Source organism: Chamaea fasciata, unplaced genomic scaffold (assembly GCF_029207755.1).
Source record: "Chamaea fasciata isolate MVZ Bird 193981 ecotype frontalis unplaced genomic scaffold, bChaFas1.0.hap1 SCAF_10, whole genome shotgun sequence".
NCBI lineage: Eukaryota > Metazoa > Chordata > Aves > Passeriformes > Sylviidae > Chamaea > Chamaea fasciata.
Genome location: NW_027094095.1, coordinates 4058501 through 4076570, shown reverse-complemented (window position 1 = coordinate 4076570; position 18070 = coordinate 4058501). Strand labels below are relative to the sequence as shown.

Genomic DNA, 18070 nt, shown 5'->3' with positions numbered 1-18070 from the left:
CCTGTCTAAGTTGAACGCTTCCATTCACACCCCCGGCAAATAAACCCAGGGCAGAGCTGTAGAAACCAGCAAGACTTCTCCAAGCCAAACTTTTTTCTTTTGCCAGCAAAAATGCCTCGTGCCTCGCGCATCTTCCCTGGCAAGTGGGTTCGGCACCACATCCCGGCGAGGTGCAGGGAGGGCAGACACCCAGCCTGCGTCAGACCGCACCGGGAGGTGTTCCGGCCGCACATTAGAATGAATTACTGATTATATGAACCCCTCCGCGAGGCCCGAACCGGGCGCGGCCTCCCCACGGCCCGGTGTGCGGGACTCGGGCGGGCTGCAGCAAGAGCTGAGGGCAGACCCCGCCATGACAACGACGCCTCCCCTCAGCCCCGCTGGGGGCGGGGTCTATCACCACGATTGACAGCCGCATCGCCCAATCAGCGCAGCGTCCGCCGCCGCCATTGGCGGATTGACAGCCGTATCGCCCAATCGGAGCCGCGCCCTCCTCGCCTTCCCCGCCCCTCGCCCTTCCCGCCGCTTCTCTTGCAGCCGGCGGCGCCCGCCGGAAGCGCAGGTGGTCGCTTCCGGGGGGTTGCTGGGCAACGGGAGCAGGCAGCTTCCGGGTGGCGGGTGCACTTCCGGGTGCGCGGCGGCGTTCCCGGCTCGGGGGCGGCGGCGGCGGCACCACCATGAGCACCATGTTCGCCGACACCCTCCTCATCGTGTTCATCTCCGTCTGCACCGCGCTGCTGGCCGAGGGTGAGCCGGGCGGGCCGCGGCCTGAGGCGGCCGGGGGAGGGGGGGCGGTGAAACGGGGCTCGGGGTCACCTGAAGCTCCTCACGGAGAGGACAGCGGTGAATCCCCTTCCCGGACAGCTCTGGTGCAAAGCGCTGGGGACTGGGGTTATTCCCTCCAGGAGGGAGGAGGACAGAGGACGTGGTGGGTTTTAACCCCCATAAGCCGTTATGGGAAGGATGTGAATAATGAAAGGTGTTTTAGATTTCAGTGGTTGAAACGGGCAGCTTTTTAGGGAAGGGCTGGATAGGTGCCTCTTGGGGTAGTCACAAGTCACAGGTCTCCTTTCTGGCATCGTGCTGTACCCTCAAATTCCCTTTATCCTCTCTGTCCCCAAAATCTTCATCCCACACCTGCCAAACAGCTTTGTCAATAAAAGTAAAAACTAAAAACCTGTTTCAGTTTTGCACCTGGAGCTCATTTAATGGTTCATTTTACAGTTTGATTTTACATGGAGCTTGGGATGGAGATTTGAAGGAAAGGGATGGTGGTGCAGTTTGCTGGTGCTTTGTGCTCCCTTGGCCCTGATATTAACGGGGTTTTGCAGACATAAAGTTTAATTTCTGCACGTGGATTTGCTCCCTCCCATCAGCATTATTGCAGGGGGTTTCAGCTGCCCTGGTCACTGGCTGAGTGTTTGTTTCAGGTATAACCTGGGTGCTGGTTTACCGGACAGACAAATACAAGAGACTAAAGGCTGAAGTGGAAAAGCAGAGCAAGAAATGTAAGTACTCACCAGGGGCTCCTTTCTGTCCTCAATTCTGGTCTTCTGCTGGAAGAAGCTCAGCCAAAGACCTTTTGCCTTGTGTAAATTGCCCTTCCTGTCAGTGGAGGACAGGAGGGGGTAAGAGATTGGTACTGGCATCTTTTCTCTGCACATGAGCAGCCAGTGTGTGAAATAAATGTCTGAAACACGTTCAGAGATGCAGCTTCTGCCTTTCAGGGGCGAAGAGGAGAATTTGAGGTCTGTAGAAAGAAAGAACTAGGGTTGAATAATGAATACCACAAGGAAAAAGCATTTTATGGGAAGATTAAAAGTGGTGATTAACGGTGGGGGATGAGTAAAGACAAAGCCATCATAGAAAGGTGGGAGCAATCAGCTGATGTAAAACCAAATTATCCACATTAAACCAAGGAAATAGGTCGGGAAATATTAGGAAATAAGTCCCAGGTTCATTCCATAGAGAGGAGCTTTGGGAGAGGGTAGACACAGGATGAGGGAAGAGAGGAAAAGGAGAGTGAGCAGGCAGAAGATTTGCATCAAATAGTAAGAGAAATGACATACAGGAGGGAACATGGAGTGTTATTTAAACCTGTCCATAGCAGAAGCCTAGTTGCAGAGGAGAAATTCTGACCTTTCAACCTCAGCTGTGTGCACCCTGCCCCAGTGAGAGCAGTGAGAGCCAGCACACGACAGCTGGGGCCAAAACAGAGCTGGTTTTACCTTACAAGTGCCTCATCATGGTGTCAGTGCTCTTTAATGCATGAGAGAACAACATTATCACATATTGCTCTTACCAGCCCAGCTTATTCCAGCCTTCCCCTGGGCAATCTAAACTGAGGAGTTGACATACAGTCGTGTTGGTGTCACAGCTCTGACATTAGGGGCTTTTGTCACCGCAGCAGATGGGGACTGCACCTCTGCCTGCCTCACTTGACTCCCACTTGTGCTGTGTGTGGGATGGAATTGGCCCCAGAAGAGCAAGTTAGAGAAGGAGTTTTAACCCAGCTGCAGACTCGGTGTCCTCTGGTGTTTGTGCCGTTCAGTTCCAGAAGCAGTTAGCAGGGCTTCTTCTCTAGGGCTTAATGATTGCTGTAAGAGTTTAATGCTGCTTGCTTTCATGGCTCTCCTGGTGTCTAGGCTGTCATCTGTGGAGGGAGAGATGTGAAGTTCATCTCAATTAGTTTCTAATCTCCTCCTTTGATTCCCCACCCCCAACAACAACAACAGCAAAAAAAAAATGGAGGTAAAGCTGAATAAGGAGTCAGTAAAAATTCAGCTTTGCTTTTTTCCCTTCCCCTCTTGTGCTGAGGACAGCTGGCTGACCTGAGGGTTACGACTTGCCAAGTGGACCACTTGAGCCACACCTTTCAGCTGTTATCTAACACATCTGAAACAGGAAAAAACACATTTGAGACCTTTAAGCTCTCCCGTGAGAGTCCTAGCGATCCTTGGGATTTGCAAAAACAAAGGGGCTGGGCAGTGTGCTTGAGCAGACATTGTTACTCCTTAATTTCATCTCTTCCTGTCCTCTCCTTCCTAGGGAGAGGCTCAGCGTGGGCTGAGGCTGCTGCAGGGATTGCTCGGGGTGAATGGAGGGGTAAATGTACAAGGCTTGAAGGCTGTCCCTGGAATTTCTGATGGGTTGATGTGGGTGTTCCTCAGGGGATTTACTCCAGGAGTTCCTGGGGCTTGGCATGAGGCTTAACAGCGCTGTCTGGAGTTTGGAGCTGGGGCTGTGGGGTTATGGACCAGGATGGGCTGGTGGGCTTTCCCCAGCTGGATCTGGCATAAGGAAGGTTATGGAGACAGCGTTCTGTGAGCCCTGGGGGCGTTGTGTCACCTGACACCTCTCTCCAGTATTCCCTAGGGACACAAGCTCCCTGTTTTCCTCCCCGCCCACCAGAGATCCTCTTGTTCTTTGGGAAAAGCAATTGTGTCTCCCTCCATTGCCATGGAGGGATGATGTTGAGGTGACTTGTCGGGGCTGATGTGATTTTCTGAGCAGTTGGGACTGACTCACAGGCATTCCATAAGGCAGCTCTGCAAATCCTAGTGTGGCTTGGAAGGCTGGCTTGTCTTCATTTCCTCTGGGCTTTGAAATCAGGGCTGGAAGCTCTGTGCTGAGCTGGTACTTCACGAGGGAGGGGAGCCCCAGCACTGAGGTGTCTGAGCTGACAGTGAGCCAAGGCTCTTTGTTGGTAGAGAAGATATGGTACGTGCAGTTTGCATAAATACAGAGAGTTTAAAGTAAAAAAGGGCTGCTCTCTGTTGTTAGACCGTGGTCATGCTTCAGCATCCTTGCTTCCTGGAGTACTCCTGTTCTAGGTCTTGGATGAAAATGTCTCTTCCTTCCTGGAAAGGCCCTTTTTGCTGTCCCAGAACCTCCTGTGTGGCTGAGCAGCACATTTACTGTGTTCCCATTTCCCTGTGCTGGCTCTGCTGGCCTCTTGGCTGCACTGGTGGTTGGTGGCAGGTGCTCAGGGCACATCTGATTTGGGCTTTTAGTACCTTTGACCTTAGGCTTCTGCTTTAAAATATTGGAAATACTTCAGTACTGATGAATTGAAGAATGGAGAGGCTGTGGTTGCCTGCTTGGGCAGCATTTCCCCTGAGAATGCCTGCCTGTGAAGAAGGGATGTAGGAGAACACAGGCTTCCCTGTATTCTGCTTCCCACTGCAGATAACTGGGAGCAGAGCTTGCCACAAAGCTCTTTTCATTCCACTTGCTGAATCAAAAGTACTGTCTGATACTAATGACAAATCAGCAAGGGTCACTTGAGCCAAAACTGTCCCCAGACTGCTCAGTCCACAATGTTATGGGCTCTTGACAGGGTTCAAAATTAACCCTTTCAATATGTTTGTATCTTATCCAGGGTTTTGAAATTTTTTTTCTTACAGTTTTTAAGTGATTGGTGTAATCAGCCTTGGTAGTTGATAATTTATTGATTCTGAACATGTTCTTAGCCCTGCTTAGCTGCCCTTTGTGCCCCTGCTCTGCAGAGTAATAAAATGTTTTGTTTGGTGTGTGGAAAAGGAGAGGTGTTATCACTGAGCAGAAACGATGGAATGTCTCTTCATTTTGCAGTGGAAAAGAAGAAGGAAACCATAACTGAATCAGCAGGCCGACAGCAGAAAAAGAAGATAGGTAAGACTGGTGCCTCAAAAACGGTGGAAAGCTGAGAAAGTGCTGGAAGTGATTATCCTTTCCTGCCTTTCAAAGCTATTTATTCATTTGCCTTTCCCTTCCAAGGCAGGAGATTCCCAGCCTCCTGATGGTTTTGGTCAAATGGGTGGATCACTGAGAGGAGCAGCTCCTCTTGCTGAGCTCCCTGACTTCCTCTCCCATTTTAGCCTTGATATCCATGGCTGTTACTAACTTCAGCTGTCAAAGCTCTTGGCTGCAGTGCATGGCAGCTTGCTGTAGCTATAGGACTCTAATTGTGATTTTGGGTCTTTTTTTTTTTTCTTTATTTGAACACTTTAGAGCTGAAGATTATTATGTAACTGTAACCGTGCTTAGATTAATTTCAATTTTGATAAGTCAGTTTTGGTCAATTTTAGGCAGTGATTTATTTTTCCATTCTTTTTCTTTGTCAGTAAGGTGAATTCTTTCTGGGTTAGGGTAACTCTTTAAACACTGAACTAAGCAAGAACAGGGTAAAGAGTTGTTTAAAGGTTTTAGGAGGATCTGCTATCTGCAGGACTCGCAACGTGCAGCAAGGCTCAGTTAAGTTATAACAGAGATTGTGGCAGGAACACTTCTGAGAGCTCCTGGGAGTTGGTTTCCTCATTCCTCTGTAACACCAGGTAGCTGGATTAATCATTTGATCTGTACAAAGCTTGGGAATTATAAACACATCTTCAAACAGTTCTTCCTAGGTAGAAAACCTGTTGTCGTTAGATTCCTGAAGGGACAGGAGCCAAAATGCTTCCTCTTGTGCATTTCAATTCTTCATCTTGACTAATCCCTGCGTGGGATGAACACTGGTGGACAGAAAAGCAACTTTGAAAGTGACCGTATGCAGATAACATTAAATTTAAAAAAAGTGTGACAATGACTTTTTTGCAGAGCACCATCCAAGCTGTGTTCCTTGCAGACAATATTTTACTTGTGCTTGGACTAAACCAATAAACAGTAGAACCTGAGGACTTCAGATGCTCCACCAATTTTTATACACTGAAATAATCTTGTTTTGCAGATGAAAAACAAAGCACAAAGGGACAAAGATCAGAACTTAGGAAACGACCACTGATTTTGTTTGCTGTGATGCTTGCTGGCCAAGCCTAAGATTCTGACACTGATTTTTTTGGTGTTTTCTTTTTTTTTTTCCCAAGTGCTGCATAACTTCAGTATTTCATCTGTGTTCAGGCAAAGATGAATTCTTGGTGTTTCTGAAAAAATCAGACCCAAAATGTCACACTGGACTTCCAGAAAATGACTCACAGCTGTTAAATGGTTTTGAAATCTCTGATCTCAGTAACTTACTGGATGTCAAATCATTCTGCAAGATGGGGCATTGTTGTCACAGCAAATCTACTTGTGCTGGGGTTCTTCCAAGTTCTGCCATTTTAGTTAACAAAAAGTAAATATTGAGCTGGGGCTTTATGGATAAGTAACAGCTGTGGTACAGACCTGCCTCAGTTGCCATCTGTTCCGTGCACAGAATAAGACAGGAGGTGTGTGGATGATATTACTTGCTTTCATAAGGGATGAATCATGCATGTGCACAAGGAGGTAGGGGGAAAGTTGCTTGGGAAGGTTTAATTTGGTGTTTCCTACTTAAAAACGTTTATTTTTAACTGTAAAATGAACCCATTGTCACATTGTGTCTGAATCACCTTGGGCACCACTGGAACAGGACACCTTACAGGACACTGTAATTTCAGTTTAAAGAGATGATTTGATAGCTTAAACCTTGCTACTGCTTTCTGTGTCCATTTGCTTCTGGAAGAAAAGACAGTGACATTCCCAGAAATCCACACGAGTGCTGGATGGACAGCAAAACTAAAACGAAATAAAAAGCCCCAGTACTGGCAAATCTCTATCCCTGTATCGTCATGGTTTGTGTTCCAGTGAACAGAGTAAGATGATTTTGGACTCCAGGGAGCTGCTTGTTAACCCAGTCCTCTTTCTTTGTGCCTTTACCCAACTGTAAAGTACCCAGCAAAGTGCTTAACAGGCTGTTTCTGTGTGATTTGGGCAGGAATAGACCATTTATATAAGTTGCTAGATCACCCAGAACATGTTCATTTTGAATCTGTAGAAATGGGTGAGACAGGTCAGAGATGTGTCCTTTCCTCTATGTAACCTTTAGCCCACCTAAATTGATGGTTAGTTATGCAGCAGAGGGGGAAAAAACAAGTATTTGTGCCAAATGTGATTCCTGAAGAGCTGGCCTGTGGTTGCTGAAATGTCCCAGGACACAACTTTCCACCTGGCTCCGGAAGCAGGTGCCTGGAAGGTTCCTGCCAGAGGGGATGGTTTGTAGTTAGAGCAAGTGGAAATAGCAAAGAGGGTTCTAAGGAATTGGGTAGGAGTGTTGCTGTTGCTTCTCATAACGCTGACTGTGAGTCCCAGTGCCTTGCAGGGGCTTGGCAGAGAATTGTGGAGTTTCTGAGCTGTGGGCCTCTTGTACTGAAACTTCAGCGGGGATCCATCAAAATTCCCATGCTGGATAGCCCTTGGCAGTCCCTCTGCATCCTCCCCTCTTCACTCCTGCTGTTCTTTGGCTATTCCTTCATTACCCACATCCTTACTTCAGCTGGCTGTTGCTTCCCAGCCCTGGCTGCCCCTCTGGATCCTCAGTCTGAGAGGAGCACAAGGCATGATGGGGACATGGGACAGGAGAGGTGACAGATGGTGGATAATGCTGAGGGCCAGAGCAGCCCTCCAGTGAGGGACATGGAAAATGCCTTCTTGAACATCTGAATATCTCTGAAGTCTGTGGTGATTCAAGGACAGACTCAATTTCCAGAGTATTTCCTGCAAAGCGCAGTAATGCACTCATTACTGAATTTCATTTCTCTTTCCTCTTTGGAGAATCTCCTAGGTGTGAGAAGGGTGCAAAATTCATTACTAAGCCCAGCAAGATTTTGGCCTTGCTGAGGTGCAGCTCACAGCTATGTGCATGATCTTCCCTTTTTGAGACCTCTAAAAAGAAATCCTTACTTATTCAATGTATTTATTATAGTGTGCTATCATAACTATATTGAATAAGTAAGGATAAAAAATAATAATAATTATAAAAAAGTCATAAACGTGTGATATACTTGATATATGAAGAGATTGATCACTGCTCCCTTTGGGAACTGTGGTAGAGGAGCACTGTTTTTGTTTCCTGGCAGCAGTGCCCATGCTCCTGTGTGAGTTGGTTGAGTTAGCAAATCTGACATTGGGTGCATTTCTTTCAAAAGTGCTGAATGTGTGATTCCAGCCGCCTCCTCTCTTTGTGCCTGACTTGCTGCATGTTACTGTGGTGGAGAAGCAGTTGGCTACGTACAGTTTTTCACTCTCTACTGTCTGGCAAAGGGAGCTGGAGTTGATTTTGGAAGTGTTATTTGTTTGGAGAGCCAAAGAGGTTAAGTTTTCCTGGAAATGAAAACACTCTGGTTTCTAGGTTGACATAACTGATTATAACTGTTGTTTTTGTCTTTGCAGAGAGACAAGAAGAGAAACTGAAGAATAACAACAGGGACTTGTCAATGGTATGAAAATTTAAAGCCAGTTCCCAACTGCTGAAGATTTCAGTCAGTTTTCCAACAGAAAGACTTTGTTCAATTGGCAGACAAAGCTGCTTTTCCTTTGGAAAGGTCCTTTTGGATTTTCTCTAATAACTGCAGATTTTAGTATGAGCCACAGAGTTACTGCCTCATCTCATGCCAAACCTTAGCTATTTTCATTTTTATAAGTCTCCATGATGTTTTTCAAAGTAGAATTAGTTTTTGTGGCTTCCTATAACTTTGGCCATTGTAATGATCCCCTGATGGATTTTATAAGCTTAAGGGAAAAAAAACCCAAAACAGCCTGTGCAAGGTGGCAGGACAATTCTTGAGCGCTTTTTGGTTTTGTCTCCCTGAAGCAACACTTCCCATCAATGGCCCACACTGTGGCTGCCTTTGCACTCAGTCTCTTTGGGACTTCTCCAGTCACTCTTAAAACTCCTCTCTCTCCTGGGTCATACTTTTTCCCTGTTGGTTTCAGAGCTCTGTACAAAGCCTGTTTTTAAGGGTGTGAGCTCATAATACCTCAGTGTGGGCCTGTTGTTTTAAATATCTCTGACCGTTCTGCTTGCAGGTTCGGATGAAATCCATGTTTGCTATTGGCTTCTGCTTCACTGCCTTGATGGGAATGTTCAACTCCATGTAAGTATCAACTTCCTGGACTTTTTTCTGAAATTTTTTTGAAATTTCCACCTTCCCTTCATCACTTGAAGTGTTAAGAGTGACATTGTCCAGCCAAGACCCATAAATAAATAAATGCATCCATATTTCATATGAAGATGTGGTGGTTTGGTCGTCACATGCACGTTGTGCTCGAGAGGGAACATTGAGCACTGAACACAACCAAATTGAACGAATTACATTCAGTCTAGACACAGCTTTAATATCTTTTCTGCATGGGAACATCCTGATTAGGGCCAGTTTGGTGCACGTCAGGCAAACATCTTCAGTCTTCAGCTGCTTTGGCTTTGCTGTAATGGTGTGACCAAAGAACGCTCTTGCAAACAAAACTGGGTCAGCTCCCTTGCCCTTGGGAATGAGCTGTAATTGCAGAGTTTGTTGTTGCCCTACTTGAAGTAATCAGAGTCCAGATATAAACAGGTCCAGGCATGGGCTCCAAGCTTCATTTGTTTTAGAAGTGACCTGGGATAGGTGTAGTTTAAAAAACCAAACAGACAAGAAACCCCAAACTGGTTTGCACGGTTATAGACAGCTTTGTTTCAGATATGCAAATCTGAAAGGCTGTGCTTGGCTTTTAAAACTTGACTCACTTGAAATATGAACTGTTGGCTGTTAGGTCTGAAGATGACATGAATATTGTTAGGATAACCTTTAGGAGGCTGCTTGATATCTGGGCAATATCCTTGCCCTGCAAACAGGAATTTACATTCTTGGGCACCAAAGCCTTTGGCTTCTGTGCTGGCAGCCCCCAGGATACAGTCAATTGTTATTTTACTGGAGATCTGTGGGTGGATAAATTGCAAACATGGGGTAACATAATAACAGAAGTGTCACTGTGTGGATCCTTTATTTATTCAGCTTAGTCAGACTTCAGCACTGAGCATTCTGAGCAGAGCAAAGCAGCCCAGCACTGGAGGATTTTAAAATTTGTGTACAGCCTTGAGTCAGTGATGTCTCATTTCACTGCAGCCCTGAGCAAGGAGGGGTCTCAGGGGGCTTTTGTAGGGTTGCACTTGAGACCTCCTAGTCTCTAGCTTGCCTTGCTCTTCGGGTACAATACAAACACCAGCTCCTGCCCCTGAAGCAAACTGAAAAATAAACTAAAAATGCTTTACCCCACTGTGCCCCCTTTCCTAGAGGGGGAAGAGGCGGTTGCTCTGAGTATTCTGTGACTAACAAGTACTACAGAAGTGTAAGTTTGTTAAGAACTTTAAGAAGAGGGTGATTTGGGTTAAATTCTATATGGCTCCTCCTTCCATAGATATTAACTTTAAAAAAAAAAAAAAGGTAGAAGAAACTAATAAACTTTTACCAAGTTTACTTCTCTTGTTCCTCTCTTGAGGATTCCTGCCCACAGAGACCATGCTACTGAACAAAGAATTGATGTGAACCTTTGGGCATATCTTTTATTTACCTGCCTCTTTCTTTAGAGGCAATCTGAGCAGCAGGAGTATCCAGTAGTATCCATGGAGGCACTGTGGGTGTGGTAGGAAAAGGAGGAAAAGGGTGGCTGACACCTGCAATGGCTGTGGTCACGTTTGCTGCTTTTCCTGTTCTTTAATGGGTTAATGGCTGCTGGGAAAAAAGGAGCAGGAATTGTGTGGAAGCAGCACCCTTTGGACAGGTACTTTGCAGGTGCTGCTATTCTGTCTGAGCATCTCACCACTGCCAAGTGCCCCCTTAGCCAAACTGGGATGATTTCCTGCTGTCTTTCCTGGAGTGCCAGCAGTACTGGGCCAGCAGGTTGGACCGTGCTGGAAGGATGTAGAAGTGTCAGCAAGGCTGGTTTAAACCCAAAGAGCGGAATGCTGTGCCCAAGACAAACAGCTGAGTGACTGTTGAGGCTTAAAAGGTTCATTATGGCAGTGAGATCTGCAGCAGCAGCGGCCTCCAAGCCACCAGGCATTTCACCTGGGGCAGAAATTACCTTCTGTGTGTCTCAATTTCCTCTTGCCAAGAACTTCCTCATGCAATCACTTCCCTGCCTTACTCTAAGAGTCGTACATTCCGGTACCTCTTGATAGCTGTGAAAACCTGCTGGAATTAAAAGCAGGTACCTCAGGGTGCTACTGCTGAAGTACTTGTCATTCTCACAGCAGGAATAACGCAGAATTTTAAGCCACTGGGGGACGTTCCCGGGAGATAAACATCCGTTCCGAGCTCCTTTGCCAAACTGCCTGTGAGATGTAAACAAAGCTGGCGTGTGTTTGAGCCGTGGCTGTGTGAATGCATCTCCACAGGAAAGAAGGCTCATTTAGGATCTCTTGAAACAAGAAACACCTGTTCGAAAATCAGCACATGCAGAGAAAATAACATCCAAATATGCACACGCTGATGAGGCATCATACACATCTACATCAAAAGATTGGGTCGACTGTCTGGCTTGGGAGAAATCTTTGCAAACTGGCCAAAATTCACACTCTGCCTGATGCCCTGGAATGTGGGCCTGGAGGGATTCCAAGAGCAGGACATGCCGCTCGGAATATGCGGTATCATCGTGCCTCTGCACTGCCTGCACCCCCACAGCTAATGCAGAGAAAGTGGGGCTATGGAGTGTTCTGTTGATGGCTCTCTTGTGCATCCTGAGGAGCACAGCTGCTCCAGGCAAGGAAAAGGTGTCTTTGATTTATGCTCTGGTTTAAGAAATGCTGCTTTGCTTGAAGCAAAGGGTCTGTCTTGTTGCAGTAACTACAGTACAGCAGGGTGACAGTTATTCATCTTTTATTGAAGTGCTGACTCTGTGTGTGCTGGGAAGTGATCTGCTAAATCTGACTTAGAAATAAAATGCACCAGAACACTGCAAAACACCAAGATTTCGTGAACCAGCAGCTTGTCCAGCTGATCACTTAAATCACTAGGAAACACTTCGATTATGGTAAAACTGTTCCTGAGGGACTCCTACCCTGTGGAGGGCTTGGAGAGAGAGAGATGTCTTCATCCTCCTTGGTGTAGTGTATGGAGAGGGACTGGAGAAGGCAGCAGGGCCTTTTAGCCTTGCATGGGGTCTTACCTGCTCTGGTGGCCTGTTGAAGATGCTCACTCGTTCTTTCTATATCCAAAAGCTTTTCTGCTGTCTCCAGTGGTGATCCAGTGCTCTCTTTTCCAGATTTGACGGCCGAGTGGTGGCCAAGCTTCCGTTCATCCCCCTCTCCTACATCCAAGGTCTCTCCCACCGCAACCTCCTGGGTGAGGATTACACTGACTGCTCCTTCATCTTCCTCTACATTCTCTGCACCATGTCAATCAGACAGGTGAGTACCCCTTCCCTGGAAAGCATATCCCCATCTGGGAAGAGGAGCATTGCACGTATAGTCTTGGATCTGTCTGTGGTTTCTGTGTTTGTCTTCATTCCTGTGCCTCATATTCAAAGCAGTTCTAGGCTGGGATCATTAAGAGTCGCTGTCCTGGATGGGCCTGGAAGACTTGGCTGGAGACTTGCACCAGGGCTCTGGGACAGAATTGGCAGAAATGGATTCAAAGGTGTCACTTGTGTGATAACTTTGTGGATTGCCATACCAAGAGATTGTCTCCATCAGAAGCTGATCTAAATCCTGCTCCTTAGTAATTACGACTTTTACAGCAACATGTGCATCTTTACAAACAGCAGCATCTTTAGGGGGAACTTCCTAGGTGGCTTGCAGCTCTATAAAAGTTTCACCAATCCATAAAGTTGCTAGAAAAGTGAGGAAAGAGTTAAAGCTGCTCTTTTGGGTTTGTCCTTCCTGTTTTTGCTGTCTGCCTGATTTTTTTTCAGAGTCCTAAGAACTGTACCTTTGGTGTCAAATCTCTCCCAGCATTAGGGACATGACACAGAGAGGGGGTCTGGTATGGTAAGCCAAGAGTAGGCTCCACAGACCTCTCCAGCTAAGCTCCATAGTCCCATCTTTTGGAAGAGGATATCAGTGAGGATAAGGGACATGTTCAGGAAGGTTCACTGGCAGCTCAGGTGGCAGGATGGCTGGTGAGGACAAGAGGGCCTTCTCAGTGCAACAAGAAGTCTATTTTGTTTTCCACTTTCCCCACAGGGTGCTGGGGATAAGTTAACATACTTAAGTTAATACTCAGGATGAATGCTGGTACAACTAGGTACAAATTAGCTTCTCTTCTGTATTTGTTTCCCTTTTCTTTGATTCACTTCCTGAATTCTTGCTGCTTTTCTCCTTGACCCCGTTGTTGCTTTTCCTCAGGGTTGCCAAGGAAACCTAGACTAAGGGACTTAGACTTCAAGCAGATCAGCAAAGGGAAGTGCTGTGTAATGCCAGGAGTTGGGGTGAGCTTGATGGAGCAGCTCCATAACACCAAGTTCCTTTAGTCACAAAGTGCATGCTGGTGGATGGAATTCCCCGTAGCCCGGGGTATTGTGTGCTTGTGCTGAAATGGATCCCAGTCTGGTCCTGTGCAAAAGCAGACAAGGAATTGTAGAATTATTTATGCTGAAAGAATCACCTGGGGGATCATCTGGGCACCCCCTCACTGCAAGCAGGCCCAGCTTCACCAAAGGCCAGGCAGGGGCTTCCTCACTGTCTTTGCTGCAAGACAAACTTTCACTTCCCAGTGACTGGAGCAGGGTTTGCTTCTTTGAAAGCACTGGAGACATACTGAGCTCTTAAGATCGCCTTCCAGAATTCCTGGGATGCTGTGGTCTGATGCTGTTCCTTCAGGCAGTCTTGGCTGGTGCTGCTCTGCCTTACCTGTTACATGGAAAGTCCTTTCTTTTCAGTGTTGCAGATTATGATAGGAAACCAAATAGCACCACCAGCAAGATTTTTCTGAAACCCACTGGGTTGATTGGGGAACTCTCTTGCTGAAAAATCCCTCATTTTTTTTGTCCAAAAATATAATTCCTGTGGTTAATTCTAATGCTGGGGATTTCCTGATGTTTTATATGGTGAAATTGGTGGGCAGCATGAACTGAGGGGCAGAAATGCCAAGCTTTTTGCAGTGGGTTGAGCTTTCCATGCAACTTCTGGGAAAAAATTGCCCTTGTGCCTGAGAGTTCCTGCTGATGTCCTTGTGGAGGAGGGGAGCGAGTTTATTGCTTTGGAGAAGGGTGTGAGACTGCAGTCTTTATAGTGCTGCCTTATCTACGTGATTATGGTTAACAATTCCTGCACTTCTCCAGCTGTCAGGCAGCTCAGCTTCTTCCTCCTTGCTGCTCGAGGGAAGGGCAGAGACACTTCGGTTTGCACAAGAGGTCAGAACTGAAGCTGTGATTGCTGCTGGCATCCTGCTCTTGGCTTTATTGCTATTTGAAAGAACCTAGGTGATAACAGCATTGAGAAGAGGACTTCAGAGCTGTGACAGGCCAGGGGAGAGGGCAAGAAAGTAATTAAGGGCTTAAAATGGTGCCAAAGACTTGCACTTCGTGCTTTCAGTGACCTTGGAGGTGAAGGCTTTGTGATCCGTTGTATTTCACAGTGTGCAGAAGGGAAAATCTTGCCAGGTTGGCTTCGAAACAGGTGCTGGCCCAGGGGAGGACAAGTGGTGTGGGAGCTGGTGTCTGGTTTGGTGCTGCTGACACAAGAGGAGGAGTAGAGATGTACCAAAAATCAGGGAAAAGGTGGTGAACAGACCAAGGAGACCATAGGCCCTGAGTCTTTCCTTAAATCCTGGAGCTGCCTGTGAAACCATCAAAGACAGGGAAGAGAGATGTTCCTGTGGAGCTCAGAGGTAGAGCAGGAACTCGGCTGTGTGTGAAAAAACAGCGACCTGGTGGGAAATGCAGGGGCGTCTGCGAGGGTGGGAGACTGCCTGGGCGGTGATTAAAATGACATTAGTGGGACAGGCAGGAGCAGCATCAGGGACTCTCTTCATGTGGGGGTGATAAACTCTTCAAACACTGACTGGGAAGCTTTGCTGCTTGTGACCTGGCCAGCATCTCCCAAAATAGTCACCTCGCAGTGAGTAACTTCCTTTGCGCCGTTCCCAGCTCTCCCTGGCACGTAAATCCTGTCCCCTAGTTCCTCCTGCCTTCCTGTTTGGAGAGAGGAGGGTTGCTGGGAGAGGCTTTCCAAGGGTCCTTGAGCTGTTGGGTTTTCAGCTGGGAAAGTCTGCTGCTGGGCTGGGTGGGTGGTGCAGTGTCAGGGTTACATCCTCTGTCTCTGCTCCTGGTTCTGAGCTCCCAGCCTTCACCTGTGCTCTTTGGGAAGAGGGATACGCTGCCGTTCCTGGGCTGTTTGCTGCTCTTCACTTCCTTTTCACACGCATCTGAACTGTAGATTAGGCTGCTTCTCACCGAAATCTATTCCCAGTGGGAAGGGGAGCCAGCAATTATCCCGACTGCCAGCACTGTACTTTCCCACAGAGCCTGGTCTTAGGGCAGGGAGCCACCTGCTGCCTTGTCTGAGGTCCCTTCTGGGTTTGAAGACACAAGCAGGAGCAGCTCCTGTGCTTCCTGCAGTCATTTGAGGAAAGATCTGAAGAGCTCAGATGAGGGATTTGGATCCCTGAATCTTACTCTTCCCTCCCTGCTGCTGAGGGTGATGGTTGTGCTTGTGTTGGAAGTAGACTCTGCAGAGATCTCCTTGTCCAGCGTGGCCCACAGCAGATGGGAGAAGGTTTCTGCTGGACCTTGCCCCATCTTTGGTGTTTCCAGGTGTAGATTTCAGGAGTGCTGTCCAGCAAAACGTGCTTTGGAGCTCGTGTGCCACGCTTTCTGCCTTCCAGTGCAGGGGGGGACTGCATGGAAGAGTAATGCTGGACAGTGCCTGTAGTCTGGAATTCAGACAGACACACTGTCATCTCCCTCCCTCTTCAGGCAGTTGAAATAAACTTTAGCACCTCAGTTCTCCTCTCTCCCTGCTAAAAGGAACGGGGAGGAGGCAGTGCACGCTGCCTTGGTTCCACGGATCACTGCTCGGATCTCTGCTCCGCGGGTGAGCCGCGGGGAAGCTGACAGGACACCGGTCCTGCGGGCTGCTGGCTCTGCAGCACCCTCTGGTGTGCTCGGTCTGTCCCTTGACTGCTCCTTTCCTCCCTTCTGTCCGTGCCTCGATCGAGGAACCACCGAACAGCAAGGAGTTAATGCTCTCATACATATGCAGTTGCTGAACATCAACCAGTGGCTGGTTTCTGTATGCCGTGGACTAAACCTGATGTAATTCCTCTTCATGTGTTCCTTCTGTGTGGGCTGAAACCTTCCTTTTCATAATCTCCAGCTGGAATGAATCCCTATTTTATTTTATTTTAGCTACTGTGTTATTGCAAAAGTATCTGCCTTTCTTCTTTTTTTCCTTTTTCTTTTTTTTTTAAAGTTTATTCTCCTTCCATGATAAAAAAGTTCAAGAGCTCTCTGACCTTGCTGTCTGACCCATCCTGACAGTTATTTTGGAGAGGACACTCAGGCTTGAGGAGAATCCTTCCTCCTTTTGTTGTCTCGATAGCCAGCACTCAGGTGGTGACACGAGGAGGACACAGTTGTTTTCTTCTTTCCCCTGCATCTCAGATGTCTCTGTTTTGCCAACACTGCAGGAGCAGCATCTTGAGCTGAAGTTCCTTACAGTGAAGGATGAAACTGAAAGAACTGATGGCTCTTTGCAGCTGCACTGTTGTGAAATTTAAAAGAATTTTCACAAAAATCGAGAAAAACATTCAAATTTAAATGTTTTGCTGTAATTTTTTGGCTTATGCCTGGCTCTGCTAATTAATTCTTCCCTTGTCTGTTGTTTTCCACTGAAACACCCCGCTCGGATGCAGATGAGGTCATCCCAGTAGTCAGGTTTTGGGGTTTGCTCCATATGTCCTGTTATCCTGCATGTCTCCAGTGCCCCATTGTTCTGTGTGCAGCACTGGCGTTCATGTTAATTCTGGGACTAAGCTCCTGACTTGCACTTGGCACACGCTCTGGTTGCCATGCTGCTGTCCCAAATTCCAGCTGCATTAGGAGACTCCAGCTCCCATGGCCACCACCAGCAGTGCTTTCTGGAATTTGGGAAAACCAAGGGCCGCAGGGGCCTGCCCATGAGCAGGCGCTGGGAACCTGCACTGCAGTTCAATTGCAGCGGTATTTTATGTAAATAGTGTGTGTAAAGACAGCTGACTCCGGGGTGTGTAGCTGAAAATGGGACAGAACCCTCATCCAAAATATGGATTTGGTGTTCAGAGGCTTTTGTTGAGGTGGGGGAGAATGGCCCAGCCATTCTTGTCTGGCTCCACGCTGAGCTGTTTTGAACATACAGAGGGAGAGGTTCAATATACAGTAGCCAGATGGATTAAGACTATATGGGTGAGAACCAGGATCTGCTGAAAGAACAGGGGAGGTTTTACTTGAGCTACTGGAGAGAGTCCAGCAGAGGCCACAAAGATGATTTGGGGTCTGGAATGTTTCTGATGAGGAGAGACTACAGGAGCTGGGCCTGTTTAGTCCAGAGAGAAGAAATGAGAGGGAATCTCATCATACGAATGTCTCAAAGGTGGGTTTGAAGAGGATGGTGCCAAACTCTTCAGTGGTGCCCAGCAACCAGATGAGGAGCAGTGGCCGTGAACTAAACAACAAGAAGTTCCACCTCAACCTGAGGAAGAGATTCTTTACAATGAGGGTGGCAGAGCGCTGGAACAGCTGCCCAGGGAGGGCATGGGGTCTCCCTCTCCGGAGACATTCCAAACCTACCTGGACATGTTCCTGTCGCCTGCTCCAGGTGACCCAGCTATGGCTGGGGGGGTTGGACTGGATGATGTCCAGAGGTTCCTTCCAACCCCAGCTATTCTGTGAGCAGAGTCGGGACTTCTTCCTCTTTGTTTCCCTTGCCATACTCTGACCTACCTTGCTCTTTGTCGTTGCTCTCGCAGAACATCCAGAAGATGCTCGGCCTTGCTCCTTCCCGGGCTGCCACCAAGCAGGCAGGAGGCTTCCTTGGCCCCCCACCTCAGGCAGGGAAGTTCTCCTGAAGCACAGCCCTCACGGGAAGCCTGACCAGCGCAACAAGACTGCCTTGGGGAGGTAACAAGACGGGATTCTGGGTGAGGCATCACCTGCCCAAAACCAGGCTATGCAGTATTGAAACCATCATCCATTTGGAGTATTCCGCCAGCAGTTGTTCGTTCATCCAACCAAGAAACTCCTCTCGGAAGATAACGCGACCTTTGTTTCTGAGTAATAAACGGCATGGGCATGTTAATTTACGTTAACGATGTCTCTTAATTGGGCGATGGGGAGCGGGCCC

The 18070-nt window shown here is 47.6% G+C and overlaps 1 protein-coding gene across 1 annotated transcript; it reads left to right on the top strand.

Moving 5' to 3' along the window:
* The first annotated feature begins 610 nt into the window (after positions 1 to 610).
* TMCO1 (transmembrane and coiled-coil domains 1) lies at positions 611 to 18025 on the top strand. The gene is made up of 7 exons (XM_066192095.1): positions 611 to 747; positions 1431 to 1508; positions 4594 to 4653; positions 8167 to 8213; positions 8803 to 8870; positions 12016 to 12160; positions 17697 to 18025. Exons 1-7 carry the CDS (start codon positions 678 to 680, stop codon positions 17793 to 17795), a joined length of 567 nt encoding a protein of 188 aa, XP_066048192.1. The 5' UTR covers positions 611 to 677; the 3' UTR covers positions 17796 to 18025.
* Positions 18026 to 18070: the final 45 nt, after the last annotated feature.

What these genes read in the sequence shown, in the direction of transcription:
- TMCO1 (XM_066192095.1), top strand. Translation starts at nt 678, where the DNA reads ATGAGCACCATGTTCGCCGACACCCTCCTCATCGTGTTCATCTCCGTC. An exon ending in ACAACAGGGACTTGTCAATG is followed by an intron (nt 8,214 to 8,802) that starts GTATGAAAATTT and finishes TTCTGCTTGCAG; the next exon opens with GTTCGGATGAAATCCATGTT. An exon ending in ATGGGAATGTTCAACTCCAT is followed by an intron (nt 8,871 to 12,015) that starts GTAAGTATCAAC and finishes TCTCTTTTCCAG; the next exon opens with ATTTGACGGCCGAGTGGTGG.